This window comes from Labeo rohita, chromosome 16 (genome assembly GCF_022985175.1).
Source record: "Labeo rohita strain BAU-BD-2019 chromosome 16, IGBB_LRoh.1.0, whole genome shotgun sequence".
In the NCBI taxonomy this organism is placed as follows: Eukaryota; Metazoa; Chordata; class Actinopteri; order Cypriniformes; family Cyprinidae; genus Labeo; species Labeo rohita.
This window is the reverse complement of record NC_066884.1, coordinates 6,559,468-6,572,609: the sequence shown is the minus strand read 5'-3', so window position 1 is coordinate 6,572,609 and position 13,142 is coordinate 6,559,468. Positions and strand designations below refer to the sequence as shown.

At 34.9% G+C, this 13,142-nt stretch overlaps 2 protein-coding genes across 5 annotated transcripts in view; both read right to left on the bottom strand.

Annotated features, from left to right (window-relative positions):
• rims2a (regulating synaptic membrane exocytosis 2a) overlaps positions 1-2,695 on the bottom strand; it is a 197,545-nt gene extending 194,850 nt beyond the window's left edge. For all 4 annotated transcript variants that reach the window (XM_051130500.1, XM_051130497.1, XM_051130498.1 and 1 more), the window contains exons 1-2: positions 2,504-2,695; positions 1,904-2,064 (exon numbers count right to left, since the gene is read on the bottom strand). In XM_051130500.1, coding sequence (XP_050986457.1) covers positions 1,904-2,049 — 146 coding nt within the window. In that variant the 5' untranslated portion in view covers positions 2,050-2,064; positions 2,504-2,695. The remainder of the gene's footprint in view (positions 1-1,903; positions 2,065-2,503) is intronic.
• Positions 2,696-4,393: 1,698 nt separating this feature from the next.
• On the bottom strand, positions 4,394-12,379 carry dcaf13 (ddb1 and cul4 associated factor 13). The gene is made up of 11 exons (XM_051130341.1): positions 12,185-12,379; positions 11,914-12,113; positions 11,552-11,659; positions 11,336-11,425; positions 10,356-10,511; positions 10,108-10,185; positions 9,926-10,008; positions 9,680-9,844; positions 8,859-8,994; positions 5,180-5,343; positions 4,394-4,747 (listed from the first exon to the last, which is right to left on the bottom strand). The coding sequence occupies exons 1-11, from the start codon at positions 12,252-12,254 to the stop codon at positions 4,660-4,662; spliced, it is 1,338 nt and encodes a 445-aa protein (XP_050986298.1). The 5' UTR covers positions 12,255-12,379; the 3' UTR covers positions 4,394-4,659.
• Positions 12,380-13,142: the final 763 nt, after the last annotated feature.

Sequence of the window (13,142 nt, the reverse complement as noted above, 5' to 3'; positions counted from 1 at the left end):
TAAGAGGGAGGGATCAAGTGACTCACCTAACACACACACACACACCAGCAGTGAGGTGGCAATCAGCTTTACGTCTGTGACTCATGTTTACTTCACTTATTGCACGGAATCGGCTCTATTTCCATGCTGCAGTGTTAATATTTACCTAATGATAGCAGCACGACTACACACCCTCGCAAAAAAAAAAAAAAAAAAAAAAAAAAAAATTCCATGAGCTAAAGACGCTGCACAGTTACTCACAGAACTGCAAACACTTCCCTGTTTGAATCCTGGAGAGTTTGTGCATTCATTTGTTGCATAAAGTTACTAAATCAATAACTAGGGGAAAATCAAAAGCCATAATTTACCTTAAGAAAATGACCATGTTTTAAGAGTCACTGCAAATAGAAATTGCAAACAGAAAGTAACATTTTCAACAAGTCTGGAATCACAAACTCAAAGCTGATCAACTGTATATTTATTACACAACAAAAGGGCCACTTAACTTATACTACTAAAAATAAACAATTCAGGTCTTTAGGTGAAAGAAGCTAATGTCTGATTATGCATATTGCACATTGATGTCATGTATAAGAATCACTACATATATATATATATATATATAACCCTGAAAATGTTTGACTTTCCTCTATTTTGTTTCCTATTAAAATGCACTGTAAAAAAATATGTTTTTTAAAAGTTGTAAATAAAACAGATTACAGGAATTTTGAAGCTTTTTACAAGTGTATACCATTTCAGTCTCTACTTTGATGTAGTACATTTAACACTACATTTTGGAGTGAAAATCATTTCTACACCATTTTTTTTCAGTGTTTTTATTTGATATATTCCTAATAAAACAATAAAGCATCTTAGTTTGCTTACAAAATCCAAACCTTAGATAACACCAGACCTTTCTGGTGTTGAAATGAAGTAAAATAATAATAAAAAAAGAACTATTTTTACTGTATATAGCAAGCCCCCACAGGCTGCAAACATTCTGATGATTTGTTGTAAATCACAGGATTAATCATGAGTATTTTATACTATTGTCAAGCCAAGATTACAATCTTCATTACAAAGATTGACAATATTCATTACATTTACACATCTAACATTACTTTGACAGAAGGTAGAAATAGACACGCTGTTAACTTGATCCTTTCCAAATAATATTTTGATCACCTATTTAGGCTTTAATATTGTGACCACAAAAAAAGCAATGTTGTTTTTATAAAACTATTTTTCAATTAACCATGATAATAGATTCAAATATACAGTTGTCTTTACATTTTAAAGCGACAGAGTCCCTCACTAGGTAGTCATTTTAATTTCTAGGGGTCCCTAGCATCAAAAAGTTTAAAATCCCCTCCAACGCTGAACCATTTACTTTATTGCTGTAAATTGCACAACTGTTAAACATCCGCAAATGTGCCCAGGAACGTATTTCCGACAAAACCCAACCACTAAAGGCCTATAACAGCATTTCACTTAAATTCATTTGCAATTATACTGAAAACGAAATTAAATTCTCAGTCTTTCAGTGGGTTTGTAAGTCAGTGGACAGCGCCGTGGTGCTGAAATCTCTGGCGCCGCAGCTTCAACGCTCAGGTCAAAACAACATTAGATATTCACATCGATTAAACCGGAACAGCGTGCTATTGTACTATGAGCTGTCATTATGAAGTGTGCACCAGCAAAAGGTGATAATGGCGCATAATACAACCCCAAAGCCAAGAGAACGAAGCGGAGGCCTGATGTCCATATGACTAAGAAACACAAATGTGATTCTCACACTCAGAATCACTAAACCTCCAACACACGTTCTCTCTATGTCAGATCAAACGAACAGGGATCATTCACACCAGCCTTCAGCCAACAGCTCGAGCTATATTTTCACATGTAGGATCCATAAAGCTCTTACTTCAACATAGACTGCTCCTTCTCCTCCTCTTTCTTCTGCCTGTCCATGACACCGAGGATGATCTTCCTCTCCTCCTCGGTGAGGTGGCTCAGGTCCGGCATCTCCGGCAGGACAGGCCCGCTGCGGGGCCCGGCTGGAGCAGACATCTTTACACGCCGATGCTGAAGAAGATCAATAACCAGACTTAATCCATGATGAATGCAAGGTCTATTTGATCAATCATCAGTGGGTTTTGGTTGCTCAGGAATCAAAGCATCATAACCCACAGCAGCATCTCTGATGACCGTTATGATGTTTTAAAACACTAAAAGAGGTTGTTAAGTTATTATACTACTATTGAAATAATAACAGTGTACGCTCATAGACTATATAAGGTGGATTTTACAGCATTAGATCAATCATTCTTTGAGCAATAGAAGAATAGACACAGCTGGTCCTTTTAAAGGCAACGGCTATTGAAATTAACGTAATCCTGTTTAAAATTCTCCTCTTCCTCAACACACAAAAAGAAAATGAATAAAGCAGCGATGCATTATAAATAAAATAGCAGATCTCAGATGTTATTCCAGATCTCAGAGAGGTTGTGAAATCGCCTCTTGCCTTTTATTTGGCCATCATCCTGTTCAATCCTGTCTAACCCATCGCTGTCATCGTCCTGGAAAAGTTCTTTTGCATCTCATAATAAATGTTTGTTTCCCTTTTGAGTCCCTCTGCGCCGGTGCCTCGCTTTTCTCCAGGTTTGGTAATCCTTGAAGATATCTTAAATACACAAAAATGGATGCAGCGACACAGAATCCCAATTGGAAGTGTGGGCGGAGCAAAGCCGCCCGGCCGGGAGGCGAGTTTACCAATCGTACTACGGCGAAGGCTTAGTAGTTAATATTCATGAGGCAGCAACTCGACGTCAGCACAGCCTACTTAATATTCACGAGTTCAGCATTCGCAATTGGAACAGCAGAACTAGACGTCAGCATGACCTAATTAATATTCAAAATTTAAACCACCTTCTTATTCACTGACAGAAATACAGGCATTTGTTTATTAATAACGTCAATACGCTTTCCAGTTACATAACTGCATAAATTAGCAGCCTTCAGTGCTTTTATTTTATTTTTCTAAAAGCCTAATGTATGGTTAAACTATGTTTTTCAAATGAGAAAAAAAAATAGTATTATAGAAAAACAGGAAAAAAAATAATGTTTTGCAAAATAGTCGTATAAGGTATTTAACATAAGTTCTTTCCACAGAAATAATAAACCTGCAAATTTGAAGAAAGCCAGCTCCATTGGAAGATAAGAACTCGTCGTCAGCATGACCCAATAAATACTGGGAAAAAAAAAAAAAAAATTCAAGACTTGACCATTGGAAGGTCAGGACGCAACGTCAGTATGACCTAATAAATATTCATCTAAACCTTTGCCATAGTAGGACTCACAACTTCATTGACAGCCAGTCGAAAAATCACAGTGAAAAAATGAACTGGAATCCGCACTGGAACCGGATCAGCCATACGTTCTAAAAATAGCATGAGCATGGTCCATTGCCAATGAGAAGTATAGACCATAATGCGTCAAATTATTACAACCTTTACGTAATATTACTACATTCTTTTTAAGAGCTAATAATGCTCAATTACATTTTGAACCGCTAAATAAAACATCATCTTGTGCATTTTGATTTATAGCCAAATAAAACACCAATTTATATCGGCCTTTATATGCAATAATGAATGAAATATTAATGAGGTGACTCCTGATTCCATATGAGATCATGATGCTTTTAACCACAGCAAACTCTAGCATGATCTTTATTAATATCTTATCTGACATTACTAATTCAATGCATATGATTAGTTGATGCTTCTAGAAGTACTAAAATATGACATTTTCATATACCTTTTCAACATTACACAATGATAATGATATATCAATAAAAATATGAAGGACTTCATTCAAAGCACCTGTTTCTGACTGCATATTCATTCCTGACTCTCCATTTCTCAGATCCTTTGGGTTGCATGGACTGTTGATGAGCTTTGAACAACAGTAGATTGAAATGATAGGATTATGGGCTAAAAAGGTGAAGAGTATGTTATATCTTATTAAAGCATCAAGTCGTTTACAGGATGAGAAAATGGAGCTAGTTTACTTGAGCAAACATTGCATATGTAAAACATCAGGCTTGCATTTAAGGCTGTATTTAATATGAGAACTGAGAGAAAAACTCTTCACAATACTCACCAATCTTACCGTTGCAATTTTTGCAGTTCATCAGATTTTAAATGCAGCCCACATTACACCTACAAGGTAACCTTGCTCCAAGGTACATGCATGTTAATTTACGTATTGATACTAATAGCAGAAGGTGATGATAACACATTAACAAGTAACAATGTATTGTAAAAACACTAGGAAAAGTACTGTTCATTTGCACTGTTTCATTACATATTCCAGCTGTTTTGGAGTGAAGGGTAAATAGAAACCGTGAACATTCACAAATAAAGATGTTTTTATTATTCATATACAACCAATTCTAAAGAAAGCAATTCTAGTATGACTTCAAGGATCAGTGTGTGCATGTACAATTCTTTAGAAATATGTGTAGCAAACATCAGCAGTGTGCTGACAGTTCTTGTATACACTCAAAAAACTTAGTATGACAGTACAAGAGAGGCCAAAGGGTGGAATATTTAGGAACATGTCCGTGCGTGGAGAAACAGAAACCCATCCACCGAAAGCACCTCTTTAAATCATCTCTTACTCCACAACAGCCGCCACATGTTTCTCCTTTTCTGTCAGCAGGGGAACAGATCCCGGCTTGCTGTGTTTGCGGACGTTTTGTTCCCTAAAAAAAAAAAAAAAAAAAAAAAACACACGCACAAGCACAGACAATCAGAATGCCAATCAAACTCAAACATGGATTCATTTCCTATTGCTGCCAGTACAATAGAGCCCAAACTGCAGAAGAGACAATGAGATTTAAAGTTGAAATGTGTCATTTCTTCACAAGTTTTATCAAAAAAGATGAACATACTGACATTTCGGTATATAATGCAAAGTTGCCAGCTGCTGCAAATGAATGAATTATCATGGCTTTGATTGATAGAGTTATGTAGATTACATGGATTGTTGTGATGTTTTATATCAGCATTTTGGACTCATTCTGACGGCACCCATTCACTTCAGCCATTAGTGATCAAGCGATGTAATGCTAAATTTATCCAAATCTGTTTAGCAAATTGTCATATTCCTTTAATATTTGGCAAAGGGAACTTACTTTCTGCGCCGGGCTGCCTTCATTTCCTGCAGCTGTCTCTTCTGGTTCAGCATGTCTCTGGGCAGGTGGCGGTGACGGGCGATGCGTCTCACCTGTGGATGGTGCTGATATTTTTCGATCAGCTTCTTGTTGTAGCTTGCGGCAGCTTTTTCTCGGCTGGAGAGCTGTGAACAATAAGTTTTGTGTCTTTGGTCAAGATAGCATATATACAGTCAAACCAAAATTTATTCAGTCGACTTCAACATTTTCTGACATTATCACAGTGTTTCGATATAGTTTAGAAAATGGTAATAAAATATGACAAGAACTCAGAGTTAAACTGTGTCAAAACAAACTCATCTTGATAATGTCAGATAACTTTGATAGAAAAGTATGTAATGGATTACAATCAACCAAAAATTCAGACAGCTGTTATTTACACAACTATCAATACTTTGACCAATTACCAAGCAATGCTTAATTTTGTTCAGTCTGAAAAAACACAAGCAAAACATGGTCAAGTTTTTGAAGAATTTTTGATCCCAAATTTATCAATTTTACTGGTAGTCCACTGTATGAAGAGTTTTTGGTTATAATATGTCACAGTTTACTTTATTTTGCTATTCTCGTTTACATAAATTAACTATAGTGTCATTCACCCACAAGTAAAAAAAAAATTATATCTGGTGTCTGAATCAGTGGTTTGACTGTACCATGCAACAGCAGGAAAGATTCTGCTATGGCTACAACCTGCTTTCAAATTGCATTAATATACATTTCTTAGGACTGCACTTCATAAACACAACAGTGGCAGCATAAAGAAGTCTTTTTAATTTGCCAATCAACATAAAACAGCTCATTTTTCAGTACCAACGTGCTTCTCATCTATCTCTCTATCATAAAATTTATTCAGCTCCCGGGCTTCAGCACGTCCCACTCCACACCCCTCCGAGGGCTTTTATTCTAATTAAAAGCAATGATTTTCTCAAATTCAATTTGTTTAGGGCAATCTAATAGCTGCTGATGCCATCAGAGCGCTCGGGAGGAAAATCGGAAGGCCTGTTAACTCTTATTTACGAATTTCTTGACATCGTTCACATGAGGAGGGGAAAAATGAACATGACACTGCTGTTTCCATAGAGACATCCCATAATAGAGCAGCTGGGTTTGTAGTTCTAAAACCCAGAAGCAAATTAGCATATCAGCATATCAGCCATGGAATTCCTCAGGAAGTTCAAATAGAATTTTAGAATTTAGAATTTGTTTTAATTTAGTAATAAAATAGCATCACGTGAAGAGATATTCACACCTTATTCTACAACAAATTACATGCATTCAAACTTCAGATGTGAATTTTACATCTGTTGTGTTTATAAAATTGCGAACAAGCTGTAACATAAGAACTCCCACGATACTTATGCAGCAACTTATTTTTCTTTTAATGTACTTACTGTTCAGAAAAGTTCTTCAGGTCCCACAAATTCTTTGGTTTTTCAGCATTTTGTGTATTTGAACCCTTTTCAACAATGACTGTATGATTTTGAGATCCATGTTTTCACACAAAGGTCAACAGAGGGACTCATATGCAACTATTACAGAAGGTACAAACACTCAGAAGGAAACGCAATGCATTAAGAGCCGGGGGGTAAAACCTTTTTGAATTTGAAGATCTGGGTAAATTTAACTTATTTTTTCTTCTTGGAAACATGCAAGTATGGTCTGTAGCTTCTGAAGGGCAGTACTAGATGAGAAAAATATTACATTTAGGCAAATAAGAAAAATATACACATCTTCATTCTGTTCAAAAGTTTTCACCCCCGGCTCTTAATGCACTGTGTTTCCTTCTGGAGCAACAGTGAGTGTTTGAAACTTCTGTAATAGTTGCATACGAGTCCCTCATATGGGTGATGGATCTCAAAATCTTTCAGTCATTGTTGGAAAGGGTTCAAATACACAAAAATGCTGAAAAACCAAAGAATTTGTGGGACCTGAAGGATTTTTCTCAAGAACAGCAGGCTGTTTTTTTAACTGTTTAACTGTTCAGGACAAGCAAGGGACTCATGAACAACTATCAATAAACAAAAAAAACTCAGCTGTGGATCATTCAGGTAACAACACAGTATTAACAATTGTAAGAAGTATACGTAAACTTTTAAACAGGGTCATTTTTATAAATTCAACTATTATTTTCTCTATCTTTTATATGAAATGTCTTATTTAGGTCAGTATTATAAAAAAAAAAATAACACCATTATTTGGGTAAAATAATTAACTTTTTGCAGATTCTGCAAGGTGTATGTAAACTTTTGACTTCAACTGTATATTACACTTATGCATTTGGCAAGCGCTTTTATCCTAAGTGCATTCAAGATATACATTTTATCAGTTAATGGCCTTGGCATTGTTAGCGCTATGCTCTACTGTTACAGGAGTGCTTAATGAAAAATATAATTCTGGTTATAGTAGCATACACAGACTGCAAGTAGCCATTCTATCTAACTTTCTATATAAAGTATATTATTACAATTAAACTTTAGGGATAAATTAAAGGGCTATACGTGTAAAACATGGCCCTTTAATAGAAACAACATACATAAATGTGCAAAAATCAGATGCAGTGATTGTAAAAAGGTCACTCATAGAGGGTCAACCTGATGAACAGTGAATTTTCATAATAATATAGTAAAACAGGCACTCGGTCAGACAGCAAAGAAAACAAAACCAAACCAAACTCAGTCTCGTCAAGCTCCAAAGAGCTTCTCTAGACAGCAGACTCTTGATTCAGCATCTGCTCCTTTAATTAAATACTCTCATGTGCCTGATAGTTTAATGTCTTCATTATTTTTCTGCTTTAAGTGATTGGCTGATTCAAACTGCTGATAACTGCAAAGTGTGTCCGATCTCTTTAAGTGAAAAGCATCAGAATAAATCTCTCCCTTAAAGTCCAGTGCGAGCCAAAAACTTGCCAACGATGGGCCGCATGAGGGAATCAGATGCACTAGAGCTGATACGAAATGATGGAAAGAAACTACCATCTACCTGGAGCGGAACCAACCTCTGCCTCAGCAGAACAAAAAGCTTTCTTTCCACATGTATTTACAGATCAAGTTTAGGGACTACATTTTCCCCCCTGACTAGAATTGAAGCTCCTTAACATTTATGGTCTTGTTTTTAAGCAACTTTCAATATCAGATATCATTAAAAGACTAAAATGTTTAGCCAAACCATCCAGACCTAATCTATGCTTTTTTTTTTTTTTTAGACAGAACAAAATGATCTGAGTCTCTTATCCCTACATGAACTATAAAAGTGTCTCTAAAAAAACCAAACATTTATGGACATGTGTGGATTTCCTTGTAAGCAAACTTCACTTTATAAAATAGGTGTAGGCACTTTGGGGCACTCTATTACAAGAGTTACTTTGACAAGAGACATAAAACGCTAGAGCTTTTTCCTGGCCAGGCTTCAGACCGTGGCAACACTGCCATAGCAGTGCTTAATGAAAGTGATTTGTGAGTGTAATTCATTTTAAGTGCTTGGTGGGGTGGCCACAGGGCCAAATGCACCCCATATTAACCACCTGAGTGCATCTGCAACAAGTAGAACCCTTAAAAAGCTCTGCATCAGGTATGAAACCTGGAGACATTGAATTAAAACTCTTTCTGGTTGACTTAGACGTGAAATGGGATCATGCACTCACCAGTCCAAGCTTCTCCGAGGCATTGGCCTTCCACAGCCGAATGTTCATCTCGTCGGAGCCACTCAGGACGTATTTGTTGTCAGCAGACCATCTTACACATATGACATGCTGCATACGTTTGGTGTGGTAGACCTCCCTGCGGATTGTGGGAAATCGCATTGAAAGCCAGAAATGTACTCACTTGTACTTTATTCCACAAACAATAAATTGGTACAAATTTTTCCAATAAACATTTTTTGTGTGCAAATTTATTTGAAATAGAAATTAAGGAAGGACACATTTCTGTTTCAAATAAATGCTGTATGTTTTAAATTTTTTATATTGTTATTTATTATATTTACTTTTACATAATCATATTTAATTTAGATAAGGTCTGTTAGAAACTGAAAACCTTAAAAAAACAAACAAAAAAAAAAAAAACTAAAAACCTGTGTGCATATTAATAAACATGACTACATATAATTTAGTGGAAATACTATAAAACATACACTGTAAAACATAATAGTATTACTTGGTTTTTATTTATTATTATTTTAATTTATCATATTTAGTTTTACATCATAATATATTTAGAATAGCACTTAATTTTATTTTTATTGTATCTTCAATACAATTGCTTTTTATATACAAATTCCTATTTTAGGTAAATTAATAAATTAAAATTATACATTTTTATTTTTTATTGTATTTTTAAATATAAATATAATTGTATTTATATATTTATTTATTTATTTATTTATTTACCTACCTATTTTATTTTATTTTCTCTCCAAAATTAATTCTATGTAACTATATATAATCCAACTCAACATCACACTCACCTGCTGTGGCCTTTGTTCTTTGGAAAGATTCGGATGCTTTTGTCAAAGCTGGCAGATACAAACTCCTTTCCTGTAGGTGAATAATCCACATCCAGCACAGCAGACACATGATCCATGTGCACAGTCACAGGAACATCAAGATGTCTTATATCATAAGTATAAAGGCTGTAGAAGAAACAGAAAGATGATATGATTTATTTACTCATTTCATTTTTAATGTAAAGGTTTAGGTTAAAATATACTCACTTGTAGTCTTCATTGGCGCAGGTAAAATAATATGCTTCCATTGGGTTCCAGCAAAGCGTATTGCTTCTCAATTGCATGATAACCTAAAGCACAGCGTAATTTCATTACAGTCATGAATGCTACTATTCAGCCACGTGGGTGAAAAATAAAACCTGTGGGAGAAAAGTAAAAATACTGCAGACCTTTCTAAGTGGTGCAGATTCTCTGGTGTCATACAACACGATACTTCTGTCTGATGCACAGCTGGCGAGAAGATCTGTCTGTAAAGAGCAACAGGGCAATTTGTATTATGCACTATAATATGGCCATCAACCCCATGGTTGTCACCACAGATATTGACATTTTTGAATCATTGCAAAGCTGCTTTGAAGCAACGCATATTATGAAAAGGTCAATAAAGGTAAATTGAAATTATACTAAATTTGATCACCTCTACAGGGTTGTAGCGGACACAGCTGAAGCTGTCCACACCCCAGCTGAAGGAGCGGATGGGACTGCTTCTCTGCTCATCCCAAATATCCACCGTCTGCCCGCAGGTTGCAAACGTGCTCTCCGTTTGGTGGTGGTCAATGCCAGTGAACACCACCTGCAAGACAAATAAGGCCTGTTATAAACGGAAAATCTTACAGAACCCTAAAAGTGTGAATATTAATAAACATGACAAAATATAATTAAGTAGATAATCTAAGACAAACCCTAATTATTAACTGACATTACAACTAGGTTTTTATTATTTTATTTAATTTATTATATGTAGTTTTTTTATACATTTAGATTAGCATCTGCTTTTTATTGTTATATTTAATATAAAATGGTGATTTTATTTAAAAAAAATTCAGATTTTTTGTAAATCATCACTGTTCAGTAATACTGGGGAGTGTTATTAAAATTTAAAATTATTTTTCTATTGGAATATATTTTAACGTAATTAATTTAAATTATGAAATTAATTTATGAAATTAATGTTTATTTTCTCCTCAAGGCACATTTATTATTATCAATGTTGAAAATGTTTTCTTTTTTTTTTTTTTGTTGCTTAATATATTTTGTGGAAAATATGATACACCACCAATTCAAATCGAGCTTAAGGTATGTAAGAAAGAAAAAAAAAAAAAAAAAAAAAAAAAGTTTTAATTTAGCAAAGAAGCATTAAAAACATTTATAACACTGCAAAAAAAAAAAAAGATTTCTATTTAAATTAAATGCTACTCATTAAACTATATATCCTGGATTAAATTGTTTTCAACACTGATAATAATGAGAATGATTATCAATAATTTAGCTGATTGATAATAAATGAGCCACAAATCAGCATATTAGAATGATTTCTGTGCCATTTCACTTGACGATAAATTGGAATAATATTAAATCTATAATTTTTGATATAAAATGTCCAAGTTAAAGCTGTACCTTTCCCAAAATTGTGTTAATTGGTTCCTCCCGAACTCCATATCCCGGTGCCTCCATGTTCCACTGTTTGATGGTCTTGTCATCTCCTACCTGTTGTAGGTTGAAAGTTGAATTTTTCACAGAATTGCATAACTGCACAATCACTTACTAACTTGATCGCCTTCATCTATATCAGTGCCTAACGAGAAGAATACGAAATATAGAGGCTCAAAATACCGTGAAAAAGGAAGTGCCACAAAAGCGGGAACAGACTGCTCGTACAAATCCTTCATGAGCCTGAATTGTCCTGAAACACTCCCGCTTAGGAAGGTTCCACAGCTTCACCTGTGAGGAAAAAAAAAAATCATGAATGCACTTCTTCATCCAAACTGAATCTAGATGGTCATTTGCACACATACTGGTAAAAAATATTGCAAAACTGAAGTTTATCAACTGTGTCCTCCTTGTTTACTGTATTATTGTATGTTGGGTGCCCATGTTGTTCTTATATGTAAACATAGTGACTGCAAAAATGACTAAAAGAGCTCCTAAAAGAGCCTTAATACTCATAAAACATGGTAAAGGCTTTAAAGTGTTACCTCCCCATCGCAGGCACCAGATATGATTGTTGAAAGGCTTTTAGCGTGTTTGGTGATGCAGCTGATGCCATCTCTGTGTCCATCTAGTGAAGCCACAAAGGGTTTGGCAAACAACCTATCTAGTTTGGTGGCATTTAGAGCTCTGGTGTATTCCCTGGGCACCTCAAAAGGATGCAGGGTCGGGTCAAAGTTCCTGGGCACTAGATAGGGAAAATACTACAGTTAGCATACTTCAAAATAACCGTCATATAATCACGTTATGTTTACATACCTCGCTGTATATCTCTGGTCGTTTCTCGAACATAATCGTCCGGGTTTCTACAAAGCACTTTAACTTTCATTCCAACGGATTATAAAATGAAACACTCAAAATCCTGATAAAATTTGCAGCGTTCAGAAAAATGTTGGCCCATGTGTTTGTAAGACGTACCGCGCACTAATGTGACGTGACACATCCGGGTACTGCGAGGAAAGAAATCTATTTGGGAAGAATGGCAAGGAGCAGAAATAAAATGTTGTTGTAAGTTTCTTAATAATTTTTCATTGTTGCTTAATGATTAATTATTTAGTTTTTAGTTTTAGTAAATAAAAAAGAGTGACTATTAATCGTGTACTGTTACTTGCCCGTTTTCATTTTCACAGAAGGAAATGCATTTCGAAAGAGTAAAATCTTCGCTGTGTATTTCTTCATAAATATATAATGTCATTTATATGAATAATGTATTTATTCAATATATTTAATGTTTAACAGAAGTATATATTTATTGTTTTTAAAAACCGCGATCATGCAAACCTACTGGATGGCCTAGCGTACTTACCATTTGCTGACGTCTAAGATATTATATATTATTTATATTATATTTTGCTTATGTTAACTTATATATTTTATCGATTTATTTTCAATTTAAGGATTAAAATAGTACATTTTCCTCAATATTATTTTCTAGATGTAAAAATTACAATTACGGCGTTGTCACATGGTACCTGATACTTTTCTCAGCGTTGTATTAGAATGGACCAATCACAGTCGTTTGCTGGAGCAACAGCAGTTTTGCCTAAAAAAGACTGAGCTTTTTGAGCCACAATGGCCCCCTACAGGCGTAAAAGTTTATGGCTCATTGGATTTAGTGTCGTTGTCTTACAATGGAAGGATATTGCGTTTTTAAACAGGAACGATTAAACGAATGTACTGGTTTTTCATCGGATTCCTTCACATTTCTGTAATGTCT